This window comes from Bombyx mori, chromosome 6 (assembly GCF_030269925.1).
Source record: "Bombyx mori chromosome 6, ASM3026992v2".
Lineage (NCBI taxonomy): Eukaryota > Metazoa > Arthropoda > Insecta > Lepidoptera > Bombycidae > Bombyx > Bombyx mori.
The window spans coordinates 782,515-800,493 of record NC_085112.1 but is presented as its reverse complement, the minus strand read 5'-3'; the positions used below and the strand labels follow the sequence as shown (position 1 = coordinate 800,493).

The window sequence follows — 17,979 nt, the reverse complement described above, 5'->3', positions numbered from 1 at the left end:
AACCTATAGCTTATTATTTAAGGGCTCGTGTATGGTTGTACAAAATTATCCATGTCCTCATAGAATAATTGAGAACATATAAATAAAAACAGAGTTGTTTAAAGAGCCCTGGCAGGCAACCAATAATAATTTCGGTACTTGTTAAACTTCTTTGTTGGTCGTTAATGACTCTGGAACCAAGGATAGCCTCAGGCCATAGCTTAATTTTTTTTTCTGATCTTAAACTGAATTTGACCTTTTGGCGGGAGCGCTACGAGTGAAGTGTAAATGTTTTTTTTCTGTTAACATAGTGTTTATTCGGATTTAAATTTTTATTAACGATGACTTATTAACTCTTTAGCATCTGTGAAAGTGCATAAGGGTGGGAATGGTAGCTGGACTAGGCTCTCCGGTTCCTTCCAAAAAGTCGACTGAAGTCGGTAAATTCTAACTACTTTGCTGAGACTATTTAATTTCATCTCATGCCGTTTAACTTAAATTTATCCCGATTGATTTCAATAACAAATAAGCTTCACGTAATTTCCATTCATAGCATTGTTCATAATATAACAGAATATAGGTACTGCTTTTTGTAGTGGCCTAAAGTTAACGCAGACCAACTTAAAGTTAAGATGCTACAGAATATATGGAACTTTTATTCCTTCTTTTGAGATATCAAAAAGTCTTTAGTAGTAAACCAATAGTCAGAGCAGATATTGCATCCCTATAGTAGTTGTTCCCTTATGACTATTATATTACAGAAAAGGCGCGAGTTTACGCCATGTCACGGCCCTAAGAGGGTTATGAAATGTGTATGAAACGGTAAGCTGGAAAGTGTAGAAGTCGTGCTTTCTATTCACTCATCTAGACAGCAGAGTATTTTTTACAGATTTCATCTACTCTAAGTCTGGATTGTAGCGCCAACACTTCGCCTCCAGCGTCTTACAACGTGACGTTATGTGGGGCTTCTGGTAATCGACACCATTAGTCGAGTGGATTAGATTGCAATCATGAGTTGAACTGCATCCTTTTCAGTTTTTTTTTGCTTATATGGGTGGGCGAGCTCACAGCCCACCTGGTGTGAAGTGGTTACTGGAGCCCATAAACATCGACAACATAAATGCGCCACCCAACTTGAAATATAAGTTGTAAGGTCTCAAGTATAGTTACAACGGCTGCCCCACCCTTCAAACCAAAACGTATTACTGCTTCACGGCAGAAATAGGTAGGATGGTGGTACCTACCCGCGTGAACCCTAAGAGGTCCTACCACCAGTAATTACGCAAATTACAATTTTGCGGGTTTAATTTTTATTACACGATGTCATTCTTTCACCGTGGAAGTCAAGCGTGAACATTTGTTTAATACGTATTTCATTAGAAAAATTGGTATCCGCCTGAGATTCGAACACCGGTGCATCGTTCAACACGAATGCACCGGACGTCTTATCCGTTAGGCCACGACGACTTCAAAGTTCGAAGTCTGTTATAATAGCCGGCAAACTTCTTGAGCATTTGTTGACGTAGGGGAGTAAGTTCGCGCATGGTACACTCACGGGCAAAAACATTATTTACTCTGCGTCATAATGCAATTAAATTATTAAAATCAACACTTGTATTTATTTATATATTTATTAGAACATCAACAAAAAATATAGGTTAATAATTGTAATAATTTAATCTTGGGGTAAAATAGATATTCCTTCTATTAAGTCAAAACTAGAGCTGTTGCCAGGTCTTGGTTCAGTTGAAGCGAAGCTGGTATTTGTAATTTTTTTTTCGTTATCATAATCTTGACCATCATCATCATCACTGTTTTCATCACCCGAGTCGCTATCATCTTGATGAGTCGACATAGGGCTCATCGGTGTAGTTTATAACTCGGTCGGTTCGGTCTTCTTTTTTGTCTATAATTAATTATTTTTTGAAGATATTCGATTCGTAGTAATCGAATGTAACTTTTTTCAATTACCAGCTTCCGATTATTTTCTGTTTTTTATTTTCCAACTGAAGCCTAGCTCTTTCATAATTCGTCGTAAGCTTCATTCCGAGCCATTAAAATTTATATCTTTAAATTTTTCGAAGCCTTTCTACGGTACGGAGTTTCGCTGCTTGTTTAGTTATTATGATTACATCTATTTATTACAGATTGAATGAAACTATCCATTCCGGTAAATTTCTTCTTCCCTGATCTTTTCTTACCCGGAGTCCGAAACACGGCGAGCAAGCCAGAGCCTTTAGCTTCGTTAATAATGCACCTCACAGTACTCACTGACGTTTTTGTTGCTTCCGAAGTCTGTTTTACTTTTTCCATATCATTCTTCCCCTGTTTTATAATGAAGCAATATACGTCGTGCACAATTTTTCTACCCTTTCTTTTGAATACTACACCAGTTTGTCACTGCATAGTGTATTTTTTATAAAAAATCAACAAACACTCAACAAATAGCAATGGCAACAAAGTCAAGCAATTATAACAAATAACTTAACGATTAATAACGATAGACTTTTCACTGTACGCAAGCGTACTTTTGGGAGCAAGCGGAACGAGGGTGCGGTGCGGGACGCAAGGTTCAACTGATCTACCAATAACGCGCTCAATACGATTTCCCCTGCCGTCGCGCCTCACCCTCACCACCAAAATGATCTAAAATTCGGTTCTGCGCAGTCAAGGTCATTTGCTCAAGAAGTTTGCCGGTTACTATAAAAGAAGTACTTGTATTATTGCAAGCTATACAAGCATAAGAAGACGTGTAATGCATTTGTTTTTTATCAATATATCAAGTTATATAATCCACATAAGTGTCAAACCAGGGAAATAAAACAAATTCGTATCAAGAATAAACAAACGACAGCAATTTCTCAATATATTTCAAAGATCAAAATACATTTCTTACAACTTTTAACAGTTCAATCATACCAAATTACAATATCCAACATGAACTTTCTAAAACAATGTCACTTAAAAAAATTACAAAATGTCGCAAACTATTACATCGGCTTAGAGCTCAAATTGTATAGCAGTCAGTTAAGATAAGGTAGAGGTCCGTGCAGTGAACTACAATGACACTGCTATGCATATCCCACCAGTTACATTCAAAACTTTAAATGTCCCATGAACAAACAGAAATTATCCTTAATTCTAATACAATCATATTTTAAATCTCCTTATTCTCTACATATTTCTATTACTTATAGCTACATATTTAGTCCGGACCAACAGTTCCAGTCACACCACTGTCCACTTCACTAATATTATTTTAATAGAAAACTATGTTAACCAATCTGGGAGATGATTTGTGCAGGTGTGTTACGACGGCCGGTATCAAATGCAGTATAATTTTGTCATCTCATAACCTGGGGAAGGAATGAATAATTACTAAAATACAGGAAAAAAATCTAGATATAGACAAAACAAGTAAAATTTTCTGCTGTGTTGTTTTATTGTATATCTAATAGTTTAGAGGGTATGGACGATTCTTTAACATTTGCAATATAAAACATTGCTGTTAACCATTGAATAAAATGTTGCAATAAATGTCATTATTTAGCTTTTGCATTTAGTTTCTTAATTGAAAAGCCCCTGTCTGTTTATTTGAATGACAAAAATAATTAAATACATTGTAAAGATGATCATAACGAAAGTTGATGTCATTACTCTCACAAATAACTATGGTAATGTAAATGGCTAGGCTAGGTGGTCCAATGACGTTAAAAGGATGGCCGGCTAGAGATGAACAGAGAGGAGGCTTTATGCCCAGCATTGAATGACTATGATGATGAATGTAAATGGTTTGGTAAGGAAGTCATTCTGGAAACTGAAGTAACATGAGGTGTGATAGTTTAACCTAAATACTTTTTTTTAGTAGGTTAGTAAGGCATGAAGCCATAATCTAAAGTGAAGGCATTTGATGAATTCATTACATGAGATCACAAACTTGATGAATCAGCTCATTTAATTAAAATCTACTATTAAATTTAATTAAAAAAAGTTGTAGACAAGCATGCAGTGCAAACATTTAAACTATAATAATGGCAGTTACCATTTTCTTATCAAAAGAAATATCTTAGTTTTTGGGAGTGGTTCCATAAAAGTGGTACAGGTTATCGTCACAATGGAACTTCATAATATAGATATTAGACAAATTACGATCAATCTACTAGAAAATGGGTCAGTAGGTAAAATGCAGATGAGGGAAAAACGCAGTCAACATTTAAATATGAAACAGAGTGGTGGTAGCTTTAATAAAACATAATATTATTAAGATATTTGACAAATGCCGGCCAGAGTAAAATATAATATGAATGTAGGTACCTGCTCAAAATAGGAGTTAAAAACACTCTTAAGCAATACGTACTTAAAATTAAACGGGTGCACCAGGACCGCCTTTCTTTCCAATGAGAGATTTGTGTATGTGTGGGATGACGCCTCCGCCAGCGATAGTTGCTTTTATGAGGCTGTCCAATTCTTCATCTCCTCTAATAGCAAGTTGTAAGTGCCGAGGAGTAATACGCTTCACTTTTAAATCTTTAGACGCATTTCCCGCCAACTCCAAAACCTACGTAATTAATTAGGATTGAATTAGAAAAATAAAATGTTACTTAATAAATGAAGACGTGAGTAATAAACAAGACATTTAATTTAATTTACTTTGTCTTCATGAGACCTATTTTAATAAGACTGTTTTAGCGATTTAATTAATACGATTTTTGTACTGGCTGTAAACAATGCCTAAGTTTTAAAAAAGTCAAAAATGTTTATTATTCAATATTTGCATTAAGGTTTCGAAATATTATATGAATTATTAAATAAATCGCAATTACTCTTTGAAAAATATGTTCCTAATCATTTTATCAAATAATTTTCCCGCCAAATTTTCGATTTAGACAAGCTTCAAACACTTTGCCGTTAAGTACATAAATAAAGCATTTTTTGAATAACAAAATATATTTAACCGACAGAAACAAGAAAATATCTGAATTTTGAGAAAATGCGGCCGTTATTGTACGTAATAATGCGCTAAGCGATTGCCGCCATATTGGGCGACGCGTAGTTCATACATACCTCTGCTGTAAGATATTCCAAAATAGCGGCAGAATAAACTGCTGCCGTAGCTCCTACGCGCCCGTGGCTTGTTGTCCTATTCTTAAGATGCCTATGAATTCTTCCAACGGGAAACTGGAAAATTTTATGTCTTGTGATTATTGATTTATCTTTACAATGTTGACCGCCGCCATACTAGGAGGGTCGTTTAATTTATTTAATTTTGATGTTAATTTTTTTAAAACATTTCAGGTATCTTATTTTTTTCTAAATTCGTGATTCTAATTAAGACTTCATTTTAACATACCTGAAGTCCTGCTCTAGCTGATCTTGAGACAGCTTTCGCCTTGGCTTTACCAGAATCTTTACCCGCTTTACCACCGCCCTAAAATTGACGAAAAAACCCATTATTTTTTCTTGTACAGAGCTGAAACTTCGCGAGTAGCAGTATCACAACACTATCCATCGATCCACATATTTTTCACAGCACAAAACGAAACAGTTTTCACAAAATCTTGAAAAACTCACCATTTTGAAACGTGTACCACACTATCACAACTACAACGAGAGAACAACCAAGACAGGAAAGCGCCAAGCGAAATCTTTATGATACAAGATGGCAGCGCCGCGCGACTTGAAACGCGCAGAGTAGCCAACCAATAGGGATAAGCGCTTAACCGGAAATGTTGTAAAACACAAACAGACCTCATTTTAACCAATCAGAACTTAAGTGTGTTGGCGCGCGAATTGCTAGGAACAGTGCTGCCAAGCATACGAAGGCGTCAATCTTTGGAACTTAATGTTATACGCTTCATTATACGCAGTAAGTTACTCCTCCCTCTCAAATAAATTTTAATGATTTTTTTTTGTTTTAGGGCCCTTATCAGCAGACGAGCATACGGCCCACCTGATGGTGAGCTTATCGTCGTCTATGGACTTCAGCAACGCCATGAGCAGAGCCAAGCCGCTGCCTACCGAAACCTACTTTTCTGGTCTTTCAAATCTGACATTAAAATCTTGAAGGTCTATAAGTTAATTTCTTACCTTTTGTACGTGCTTCACAGATATACATTGCTTTAATAGATTTGCTTGATAGATATTGATATTTTTACTAACAGCTGTTGATACTAATTGTCTTGTATCGCCACTTTAGACTATAACGTGTTCTTCATGGTATACTGTTGTCATCACGCGGTTACATTCAAAGGTCATACAGTACTTTATCGCAGGTCGAATGGTAAGTGACTCTGACTATTCCACGGTTTCTCGGTCACCACCACCGCCACCCACCTTAAGACATGAGTTGTAAGGTCTCACACTTAACAGTATAACGGCTGTCCCGCCCTTCAAACCGAAACGCATTACTGCTTCACGGCAGAAATAGGCAGAGTGGTGGTACCTACCCGTGCGGACCCACAAGACGTCCTAACACCAGTAAAGTACGTTTTCGTAGAATCCATACGCTGCACTGATGAATAAACTTACTTAGGGCCGTTGAATATTTTTTTATACTTATGCATTCGGCAAACGGATTTGTGGGCAGAGCTCGCAGTGTACCTACCTCTGGTATTTTTCATCCCGTCGTTACTTTATCTGGACAAACACCTCATTTAATGCATTATCACTAGGTGTGCGTACTTGATAAATGGTTGCGGGAGTATTTATTATTATTATTTATATCATAGTGTGTACCGCCTACTTTGAAACATGAGACTTCCCAGTTTAATTGGAATATGGCTGCGCCTGTAATTTTATTTTAGGCGATAGAGCGTGTAATTAGCCTCCGGGTTCATATAACCATTCTGCATATTTCTGTCTAAATTCATAATTCATAGCTTTAACAATATGTTACTCGGTGACTAACTCGGTGGTGCAGTTGTTAGTGGCCTTGCGCCGAGGGTTTTGGGTTCGATTCCCACATCGGGCAAACGTTCATGTGGTGAACAGTTTTGTTTTTTGCTCTTTGCCTGGGTGTTTATTATTAAATATGTATATACCTAGTCCATTTTTTTTTAATGAAGTAATAATATTGTAAAAATTTAAAAAAAGATTGATTTAGGGCATGTCCTGTATATCGACGATAAGCACCAAGCTTCAGATCTTGGCGAGAGAGTCCTAGCGGGAATCTTCATTTCTCGCGATAAGATTTTTTGCTCCCTAATGGGGTCTCGACGAATTCTGGCTATACCAGCATTAACAGCCTTTATAGTTCTAACAGTACGCGGCCGCCCTGGTCTTCGACAGACGAAGTTTTGTTGTATCTATTGATAGTACGATATACGATGCCGTATAATGCGTATTAAACACTTCACACAAAGCTTGGTATCAGTACCAAGCTTTTGAAGTGTCTGGAATATGACCGACGGCTCCATATCCAATTTGTGCAAGGCGATCACTGCACCCCTATTTTCTTTAACACCCCATTCCATATTGTATTTTGTTAATGAAAACGAGAAAATGTGAAATGGCGCAAAATCCAAAGAAGTTTTTAAAATAATATACGTGTTCCAAATTCAAAATAATTAAAAAGTTGAAAAAAAGAAAAGTTTTATGTACGTAATAGTATTTATAGCCAGACTAGTTATTTAAACATATCTATATTTTTTTCGCCATTTTAGGCAGACGATCTTACAGCCCACCTAATGGTGAGTGGTTACCGTCGCCCATGGAGGTCAGCAATGCGTAGGTAGAGCTAAGTCGCTGCCTACCGTTCTCAGTCTCTGGTACTTATAACACAGGGTTTATTTTTTTATCCTCATTTGGGGCCGGATGAGCATGCGTGATTTGTTCCCAGTTAGGTACCTAATTGGAAACTTTTACACACTCTCAGTTGCTCTGCCAACGAGATTGCTGACTGAGTACGTTTTTGTAATGTTTTTTGCTACATTCGAGTTTTCTGTTGGCCTGACCCTTCGACGTGAGCGAATTGCTTACGTTTTTGTTAAGTTAATCTCGATTAAATTCTTCGTAAAAATAAAAACACTAATTATGGATCTTACAATATATTTTGATAGGTTAATAAAGTTCATACAACATAAAACATCTAATTGGTTCGGAAGATCACTAAAAACATTAGCCGTATAGCAATGAAGTAATTAAATTTGGAAGTGTTTTATTAGCATGTCAAACATGAAAAAAAAATTTTTTTAACTTATTTGTTTCATGTGAGTATTTTAATGATTAAATTTTTTTTTTAACTTGTGCTGTAATCAATTTTCACATTTAATTTTCACTATACTATATTTTATTCTAAGGACAAAGTGATTATTAAGTCATTGCTACAAAATAGGTTAAAATGTACTTTTAGTACCTATGAGTATAATATCATATTCTGCGCATAAATGAAGACTGAGAAGTATCTTAGTAAATAGGAACGTCTAATTTTGTTTATTAAAATTGTGTTTTATTTTTTAACAAGCAATTAGTTAATTCTAATCGTAATCTAATTTATGTTAAGTAAGATGGCGGTGCTTGTAGCATCATTGGCGCACTACAAATAGTGTTCAGCGTTTTCATTGAAATCGTCGCAGCGCTCCTCCATTTCCAACTGAAAAATAAAATTTTGTTTTAATTGTTGATATATGTTTGGCTTTTTGTATCGATCTTCTTTGCCTTTTTCGAATAAGGTTCATTTTGAGGAAATAAAAAATGCCTTCATAACATCTTTAGCACCATTGTGAGGTGAATGAAGTTAGCCCCTCAAAAAAATTTTTTTTTCCTATTTTATACTTATTTTCTATTAATTCGTTTGTTCATCATTTGTTCATGATTGTTCACTGTTAATAATTGTTTGTTCTGCAGTTATTTATTTAAAAAAAATATTTCAAAATATACCTACAAGTTAGCCCCTCTAATGCAATTTTTAATATTTTTTCATCCTTAATGACTCGTAAATATTCATTTTCGATTGTTCTTATATAAAACACGTTTGTTCTCTTTCGAAATTACTCGTTTTTTGTCTAATTTACTATTTTCATTAGTTGAATAAATGTATGCAAAATATGTGTACTGCGCATGCGTCAACTATAATGCCTAAACTTTCTACGCGGTTTTAATCGTGAAAAAAAAACAATCATAAATCCTGAAGGAGCAATTAATTGGTATACAGTTTAATTAAAAAAAAAAAAAAAAAAAATGAAATAATGTGCATTGGCGTTAAGTTAGACCAAATACATTTTTTCCATCCTCTTACCTATCGTATTAAAATGTTATTTTACTAATGTTAGGAATATAATTTCGACTGTGTAAAAAAGTTATTATAATGTATACCTATATTATCTCTTGAAAGATAAATAATGAACATATTTACTTATTTTTTTATATTACCTATGTGAACTCCCTATCTTTTTTATACCTTCATAACGATAAGTAGGATGATGGAAAAAATGTATTTGGTCTAACTTAACGCCAATGCACATTATTTCATTTATTTATTTTTTAATTTTTTTAATTAAACTGTATACCAATTAATTGCTCCTTCAGGATTAATATTTGTTTTTTTTTTCACGATTAAAACCGCGTAGAAAGTTTAGGCATTATAGTTGACGCATGCGCAGTACACATATTTTGCATACATTTATTCAACTAATGAAAATAGTAAATTAAACAAAAAACGAGTAATTTCGAAAGAGAACAAACGTGTTTTATATAAGAACAATCGAAAATGAATATTTACGAGTCATTAAGGATGAAAAAATATTAAAAATTGCATTAGAGGGGCTAACTTGTAGGTATATTTTGAAATATATTTTTTAAATAAATAACTGCAGAACAAACAATTATGAACAGTGAACAATCATGAACAAATGATGAACAAACGAATTAATAGAAAATAAGTATAAAATAGGAAAAAAAAATTTTTTTGAGGGGCTAACTTCATTCACCTACCATTGTGATTTGAAACATCATCGAACGAAATAGCTATATTAACAGTGTGACCAGATTTAAATCGAACATTATGCCAGTTACCTGTATAAATTCTGCTAAAATCTGCTTAATTTTTGTAAATAATTCCAAAATTCTGTTAATAGATAAGGTCAAGATGAAGTCGTCGTGGCCTAACGGATAAGACGTCCGGTGCATTCGTGTTGAAGCGATGCACCGATGTTCGAATCCCGCAGGCGGGTACCAATTTTTCTAATGAAATACGTACTCAACAAATGTTCACGATTGACTTCCACGGTGAAGGAATAACATCGTGTAATAAAAATGAAACCCGCAAAATTATAATTTGCGTAATTACTGGTGGTAGGACCTCTTGTGAGTCCGCGCGGGTGGGTACCACTACCCTGCCTATTTCTGCCGTGAAGCAGTGATGCGTTTCGGTGTGAAGGGTGGGGCAGCCGTTGTAACTGTACATGAGACCTTAGAACTTGTATCTCAAGGTGGGTGGCGCATTTACGTTGTGGATGTCTATGGGCTCCAGTAACCACTTAACACCAGGTGGGCTGTGAGCTCGTCCACCCATATAAGCAATAAAAAAAAAAAAAAAAAAAAATCATAATTTTTACGAGGATTTAAAAAAAAAAAAAACTGGTGCGTGTACTTATGTACGCGCGTAAGAAGTTATACTTTATTTTTATTAAGTTTATTTCTTTTTTTTTATTTAAATTTTAATAAATTTGAATAAAAATCGATTAAACAACATCCTCAAACACGCATATTGGACATCCATTTTTTTGACATCGTATAAATTCGGTAATTCTCTGTACGGTTCGGAAAGTTCACCCGCGGCTATATTCAGACCCGCCAAGTTACGTCGGTCGTATTGTAATGAGCGATTTAGTGGGCAACTTCATTTCTGTTAATTTTTTGTCACGGTGCGCGCGCATCGTAGAATTTCACTCTCATCAATTTTCATAACGCGCCTAAATAAGTATAACTTCAAAAGGCAATTGTAAATATTTATTAACCAATTATAACATCAAAATTTCTGTGGCGTCCATGTTTTGAATATAATATTAAGTAAGTAGTAATATAATATTAATCGGAGACGAAAATGGTATCAAAAAGATTTAGTCCACGAGAGAACGAGATAGAATACTTGTGAAGGTTACACTCATGCCGTGCGTGAGAGTTGCACATTTTTTTAATAATTATCGAAGATATGTACTCTATTCTAAGATCGACATAATGGCCGTTTTCCAATTACAACACAAGAGCGCATTATGGGGCATAATGCTCAACTAAGCTTCAGCATAATTCGGCATTGTGCGTCACTGAGTAATGGTTAATTACAGAGCATAATGCGACTCAGTGACGCACAATACCGAATTATGCTGAAGCTTAGTTGAGCATAGATTTTCGCGCCGGATCTTCTCCGTAGATTCAGCGAAGAACTTCCTAGGTTTATCTCTCTCTATTTCTTTCATCATATTACGATTCTTTTTTGTTCAAATCTCAGATAGTCACTTTAGATACCTGTTAATTCTATCTATCTATCTATATAAAAATGAATTGCTGTTCGTTAGTCTTGCTAAAACTCGAGAACGGCTGGACCGATTTGGCTAATTTTGGTCTTGAATTATTTGTGGAAGTCCAGAGACGTCCAGAGTTTTACGGTAGGCAGCGGCTTGGCTCTGCCCCTGGCATTGCTGAAGTCCATGGGCGACGGTAACCACTCACCATCAGGTGGGCCGTATGCTAGTCTGCCTACAAGGGCAATAAAAAAAAAAAAAAAGAGAAGGTTTAAAAGTTAGATAAATAGGAAAATGCTCGGATTTAAATAAAATTAACAATTTTATTTTTCCTTTGACGTCTTCGATCAACAATAGTAACTATTGTTGATCGAAGTTTGACGTGTCCCCCGTCGGACGGATTCCTTTTGTTTGTTTTAAATTTATTTTATACAAAAGTTTAGGTCTTTTATTTATCGATTGAGGCACTATGAAGTCTGCCGGAGTTATTAATAAATAACAAAATAGTTTACCTCGTCGAGTTCGAGGCACTTGCCCCACTCGGCGAGAGTGACGCGGTGGTCGTCGTCAGCGTCGCAGCGGTCCAGGAATGGCGCGATGCAGTGCTCTAGGGCCATCAGCGGAGCTCTAATGGGGAACAGCTCGTGACGGGACACGAATCTGTTACGCAATGAACAATAATGAATTATGAATGGAAAAGTATTTTTGAGTTCAATTTACATGTTTTTTATTTTAGAATTTTCTTAAAGCAAAAGGGTTTTTTGTTAGAGCTTAACAAAAAGGATTTGAAGTAAATATAATATTATTTCATACAAGTGGGTACACTGTGGTGCGAAGACGGCTCAATATAAAGATGGCAACGACGGTCGTTGACCTCGCGCGTCAGCCGACTGTCACTCGTATACAAAGGGTGTGGTCCAACAAAGCTGATTAAATATTTTTAATTGTTTTAATTTCAAGATCGCGTTTAATTAATGTTATTGTGCTATGTATAGCTAGCTTGCACTAACACCGTCTTCGATATCGTGAATTAATTTGGTATACTTTACAGAAAGCTTGGGTGGATGGCTATTACCATTCTACCTATTTATCCGCGTGTGTTTTGTTTCCAACTCATGCTTCAGGGTAGGGAATTCACGTCGTAATTAGACAAAATCAAATTTGAAACGAAATTTCTATATTACCTATCATTGGTCTGAGCGTCCAGATCGCACCATTTCCATATAGCGGCATTGGCCCAACGACGCGTGAGGTTTGATTCCGCCTCCCGCTCCATCTTCAGGTAATGAGGGGTCAGCTCTCTACGTTCAGCCATGTCGCGCATGATGTTAAAAAGCCAGTCCCGCATGCGACGGGGGAAGTCAGACATCTCGCTTTCAGTGCAGTCAGGCATTTCTCGGCACGTTCCGTAATACTCGATTTGAACGTGGTGGTATTGCGGACCACGGCACTGATCAGAGTTGTCGAGGCATAAGCATCGCTGGCGGTATACTTCGCAATCCGATTGCCAGGTTTCGTTGAAGTTTGTGCACACCTGAGTATATAATTATAATGCTATGTTACCAGATTATCACACGGACTGAGAATAAAAAAAAAAATAGGTTAATAATAACAATTTTTATAATTGAGGCCATCAGCGCAAAAGTGGCCTAACCCATCATTTTTTATATTCAAGCTAATATGACGTATATTAGTGTATAATTTTGAATATAATAAATTTTTATGCAAAACCGGCCTATCCATCTGAATAACAGATAGCTTTGTAAACATTATTTTTGCGCGGATTTTTTTTTTGCTTAGTCAAATTCAAATTCATGTAAATTCAAACCTAATTGCCCCCATACTAACTATGGTAAGCTTAGCCTCAATTGGTGTTCACGGAATGGAATTAGATTCTTCAAGACACTTCCGACTCCTCAAGATTTAGATTTACTTTATATGTTACGTCTTCTATTTTGCTTTTTATTGACACAAAAAAAAATATTGTTCTAATTTTTTATTGATAATCCTAAACTTCGTCCATAGATAATAATAAAAAAAATCGCTTGATAAATATAGTAAAAAAAAAAACTTTTTACGGTATTCGCGAATCGTAAAAGTAAAAGCAAAAATTTATTGAACTGTAAAGTAGTTTTAATTAGAGTAAAAAAAACTACTTATCTGTTTCATCTTTGCCTATTTAAATGTAGATTACCAATAAATAAAGACGTTAAGACTAATATGAACAGATATCAATTGACAAAACGTCGCGATTGGCTGAGTGGTCTAACCATGCGTCTGGAGTCTGTCTCGTAGGGACAGTCCTTGATGCAGTTACACATGGCGTCTCCGTGTTCGTTGATTTCGCAGACACGTCCTGCGCTGCAGTGGACTTTCAGGCAAGGGTCTGAAAAGAATATGAGTGATAATACCCTTGCAAGGTGCACAAAAACACAGGTATGTCTTAAATAGTAACAGCTATAGCCAGAGGGTAGATTCTCAGATTATTAAAATACTCATATACTATTCAGAATTTATTCTCGAAGAAAATATTTTTCCCTGGAGATAAAAGAATTTTGGCATCTACAAGAGCATCGCAGTATTGGCTCAGCACATAGAATCTCAGATCCGGGTCCGCGTATCGAAAAGATAAAAGTGTTTTTCAACCAAATCAAGTTTTAATATCACCTTCCATGTTGATTTCTTCGTCTTCATTCTCTTCATTAGAGACCTCGTTGAGAAGGTCGTTAACTCTGGCTATTTCTGCCTCCTGTGCCCAAAAATTCTTAATTAATTCCTTTGCCTTTATACTAGTATACGTTCTATGTTACTCTTCAATTTGAAATATAGCTTGTCACGAAATATTAGAAAAACGAGGGAGATACATACTACCGCAGTCTGGATTACCTCAGAAGTCAAATCAGTCTTTCAAACTTCTTTAAGTGCCATATTACAATGAAGGCCAATGATCAATTAAGTCCCTAACTTTAGAGACAAAAGATACGAAACCAAGATGGGGTGGTTTATTATCTTGACAGTCGCCTTGAAAGCACGCGAAAATCTATATAGTTAAATCAAATGCTGTTCATTTGGATTCGGACCATTTTAATTACTAGTCCTATTCGACTATTTTTGGTCTTATAATATCCGTAATAGTCCAAATGAGGATCTTAAAAAGTAGTATAATTGAACATGACAATGTTTTTCGGGTCAGATACGTTACAATAAAATATAAGCAAACAAACATGGTATCGCTTCTCGTCCAAGCTCTCAGACATTCCGTGCTCGATGTGTTCAGCCTCCGAGATGTCCCCGCGGCCGAGCTGCTCCGACGTTGGACGTTCAGTAGTCGTGGTGCGGATCCTGCGGTGCCTACGCCGCATACGCTGAAATACAACCACGCAAAGGAACCATTATCAATTGTGACATTTGCAAAACGACTAAGTCACTGTTGTTCTTTTGCTGGTTCAGAAGTAATTTTTTTATTTATTTTTTTGATGGGTGGACGAGCTCACAGCCCTCCAGATGTTAAGTGCTTACTGGAGCCCATATACATCTACAACGTAAACGCGCTACCCACCTTGAGATATAAGTTCTAAGGTCTCAGTATAGTTACAACGGCTGCCTCACCCTTCGAACCGAAACGCATTACTGCTTCACGGCAGAAATAGGCAGGACGGTGGTACCTACCTGTGCGGATTCACAAGAGGTGCTACCACCAGTAGGCTTTGCTATTAAAAATATAATATCTTTGTAGACCAACGAATTCACGGCTTCATCTGACGGTGCATGATCACCGTTATTCGTGCTTGTCAGCAATGCTAGGGGCAAAACCAAGCCACTGTCTACCGAGCCAAGCTACTGCGAATTCCCCTCTATGGTAATAACTTAGAAAGGATTTTTAAAGCCAACGTATTAAACTTGAATTAGGAAGGCTGATCGAAAAACCTAAATTTACTGGAAATACCAAATTTAATTAAATACTTACACTAGCGTCGGCGGTGCAAATGACCGCGATCACGAGGGCCAACGCAAGAAGACCCTTCATCTTGCCTTTCTGCAACAATGCAAGATCAATCAGTGAGACTCGTATTAAGTAGGGCCAGCGGAAGCTGCTTCGGTGGTCCAGTACTCCCTCCGTACACGTTCCTAATGAACTTTCAACAACAAAATCTGTTCAACTGTACAACAAATGTACTCTGTGCTATAGATACAATTGCCTGCTTCTTTTTTTTTCAACCTATGCTGATAGCCTTGAGAGGCTATTTCAGCTTCTCCTTGACGTGTAGGTGAGCTCACGGGGCTCTAACTGGAGTGTTACTAACACTGGCCCTAGCAAGAGCAATGCTTCGCAGAATCTACCACCGGATCGGAAACGCGACCCACTGAGAAGATCCGACGAGAAACTCAATGGGATGTGTCTGTGGGCTAATTCGCTCGTCGAGCCTTTCGTCGCAAGCGATGGGTTCGACGAGGACGGTGACCGGATTGCCTGCTGAATACTGTAAATAGTTTCAGTATTGAAAACGCAGATAAAATCAGGTACAAAGGTACACAGATCCCGGATTTTGTAAAAGATAAAGCAATCGCAAAGCCTAATTGTGAAATTAAATTAATAAAACCCTTATCATCGATGAGCATAAACAATAAAATATTCATTCGAGACACAGGTAGTTGATAAACTGAAAACAATAATCACTAGACTTTACCATAAGAGCGTTATAATTAAACATATTTATGAAATGCGGAGCCTTCTGTTTAATTGTGGACGCTATGATAATTAATCCATATTCATTATTTTTGTTCACAGACGTATTTTAGACAACATCCTGACTACGGCGGCTACTGAGTCGTAAAGTTACATTTTACGAGGCTCCAAACGCACGGAACGTGTGTCCCGATTACACCAGACCTAAATATACGTTCTATATTGTTAAAGCGGGCGCTTTCGTAAAATAGTGCTCAAAGGAAAATTATGGTTTAACTATAAACTGACTGACTCGGTAGTACAATAGTTAGCGACACTAATTGTTGTGTCGAGGGCCGTAGGTTCGATTCCCACTTCAGCCAAATATTCGTCTGGGTGTTTATTATCTATATATGTATATATTTAAACGTATATAAGTATGTATGTCAGCCTACTAGGTCGGATGACTGTGCGTGATTTGTTCTCCTCAGCTATAAATGTTAGTTATAAGTCACATTCATGACTTTAAGTGACTGAAATAACTTTTAACTAAGGATTTCACATGACCACGACTTTAGTAGAGGCCAAGAGTAACTTACTATGATGATAAGTCGTATAAACTAAATATCTTCGGAACGCTTCAATTTAAGGGATATGTTTGTTTTAGATCAGCGCTTGTACCGGTAATTTCATACTTAACAAGATAAATTTTCACCGAATACCACATGCGCGATTTCTTAGAAACATTGTAGATGAGCGCACACCAACGCACAGACATACATACATCCATTTATTACCCTACACCCACAAGTTAAATTATTATTAAGAAACAAATGAGTAATAGTATTATGCTGATTGTCGTTCGGTGTGTCAATGACACTGGTAAAAGCGCCCTGATAAAGTGCAAAGCTCTTTCGTTTTCCTCATTTATCAATAATTATTTTAACGTTCTACTATCCTTGCTATCTTTGGTTCATTCATAGCTTTGGTGATTTATTCTTTGGATTTGTAAAACGGACAATTTAAACTATTCCGATCACGATTACCGATACTCATCTATTCTATTCTATCCTCGTCTTTCATCAAAAATACTGCGACTATTTGGATTCTATGAGAACACAAAAATAAAACTTTTGGAAGAAATGTATGATGTTCAAAAAGAAAACAATTTAGCATCCAATGTAAACTGTTGCGTGAATAGAAAATCAGTGTTAAATACTTTCTTTTTATAAACCTTTTCCAGTGCATTTCGTAACAGTCGACCTACAGAAAAATAGATATTTGAATGAATAAGCTAAGTCATAGCAAATCAGATTACAAACTAAAACATTTGGCAAGCGTTTATACAAGCCTTGTATGATCTCACACAGACATCTGCTGAAGCTTTCAAACTCTGCGAAACTGATCAAATCATACGTATAATTGAAACACAAACGAACATACACATTTCCTAATAACATTAAAACACTATATTGTTATGAATTAATTTTGATGTGATGATGATAATCATCTTTAGTGGTGGTAGGACGTCTTGTGAGTCCGCACGGGTTGGTACCACCGCCTTGCCTATTTCCGCCGTGAAGCAGTAATGCGTTTCGGTTTGAAAGGTGCGACAGCCTGTTGTGTTATAGACCTCATATCTCAAGGTGCGTGGTGGCATTTACGTTGTACATATCTATGGTCTCCGGTAACCAGCTTAACACCAGGTGGGCCGTGAGCTTGTCCACCCATCTAAGCAATAAATAAAAGATCAACATTAACTTATGGGTAGGAAACGGGATGTTCACGTTAATAGCCCGCCACGCATATTGTCGTATGAGGCGATAAGCGTGTATGTCATCATCTTTTCAGGATATTATTCAATATGACCCGCAA

General features: G+C 36.5%; 3 protein-coding genes across 6 annotated transcripts in view; all 3 read right to left on the bottom strand.

Annotated features, from left to right (window-relative positions):
- The window catches only part of LOC101740450 (uncharacterized), a 960,210-nt gene that overhangs the window by 839,685 nt on the left and 102,546 nt on the right, over window positions 1-17,979 (bottom strand). The window lies entirely within an intron of this gene.
- The window catches only part of SPARC (secreted protein, acidic, cysteine-rich (osteonectin)), a 148,179-nt gene that overhangs the window by 119,345 nt on the left and 10,855 nt on the right, over window positions 1-17,979 (bottom strand). For 3 of the 4 annotated variants that reach the window (XM_062668905.1, XM_062668906.1, NM_001046956.1), the window contains 7 exon segments: window positions 15,406-15,474; window positions 14,663-14,803; window positions 14,106-14,187; window positions 13,709-13,824; window positions 12,623-12,972; window positions 11,951-12,098; window positions 8,009-8,569 (listed from right to left, as the gene is read on the bottom strand). In XM_062668905.1, coding sequence (XP_062524889.1) covers window positions 8,513-8,569; window positions 11,951-12,098; window positions 12,623-12,972; window positions 13,709-13,824; window positions 14,106-14,187; window positions 14,663-14,803; window positions 15,406-15,465 — 954 coding nt within the window. In that variant the 5' untranslated portion in view covers window positions 15,466-15,474 and the 3' untranslated portion in view covers window positions 8,009-8,512. 4 annotated transcript variants of the gene reach the window in all.
- his2Av (H2A histone family member V) lies at window positions 2,811-5,694 on the bottom strand. Its single transcript, NM_001047064.1, is given in 5 exon segments — window positions 2,811-3,335; window positions 4,337-4,537; window positions 5,044-5,157; window positions 5,330-5,407; window positions 5,551-5,694. Coding segments are annotated over 4 exon segments (390 nt in total). The 5' UTR covers window positions 5,554-5,694; the 3' UTR covers window positions 2,811-3,335; window positions 4,337-4,342.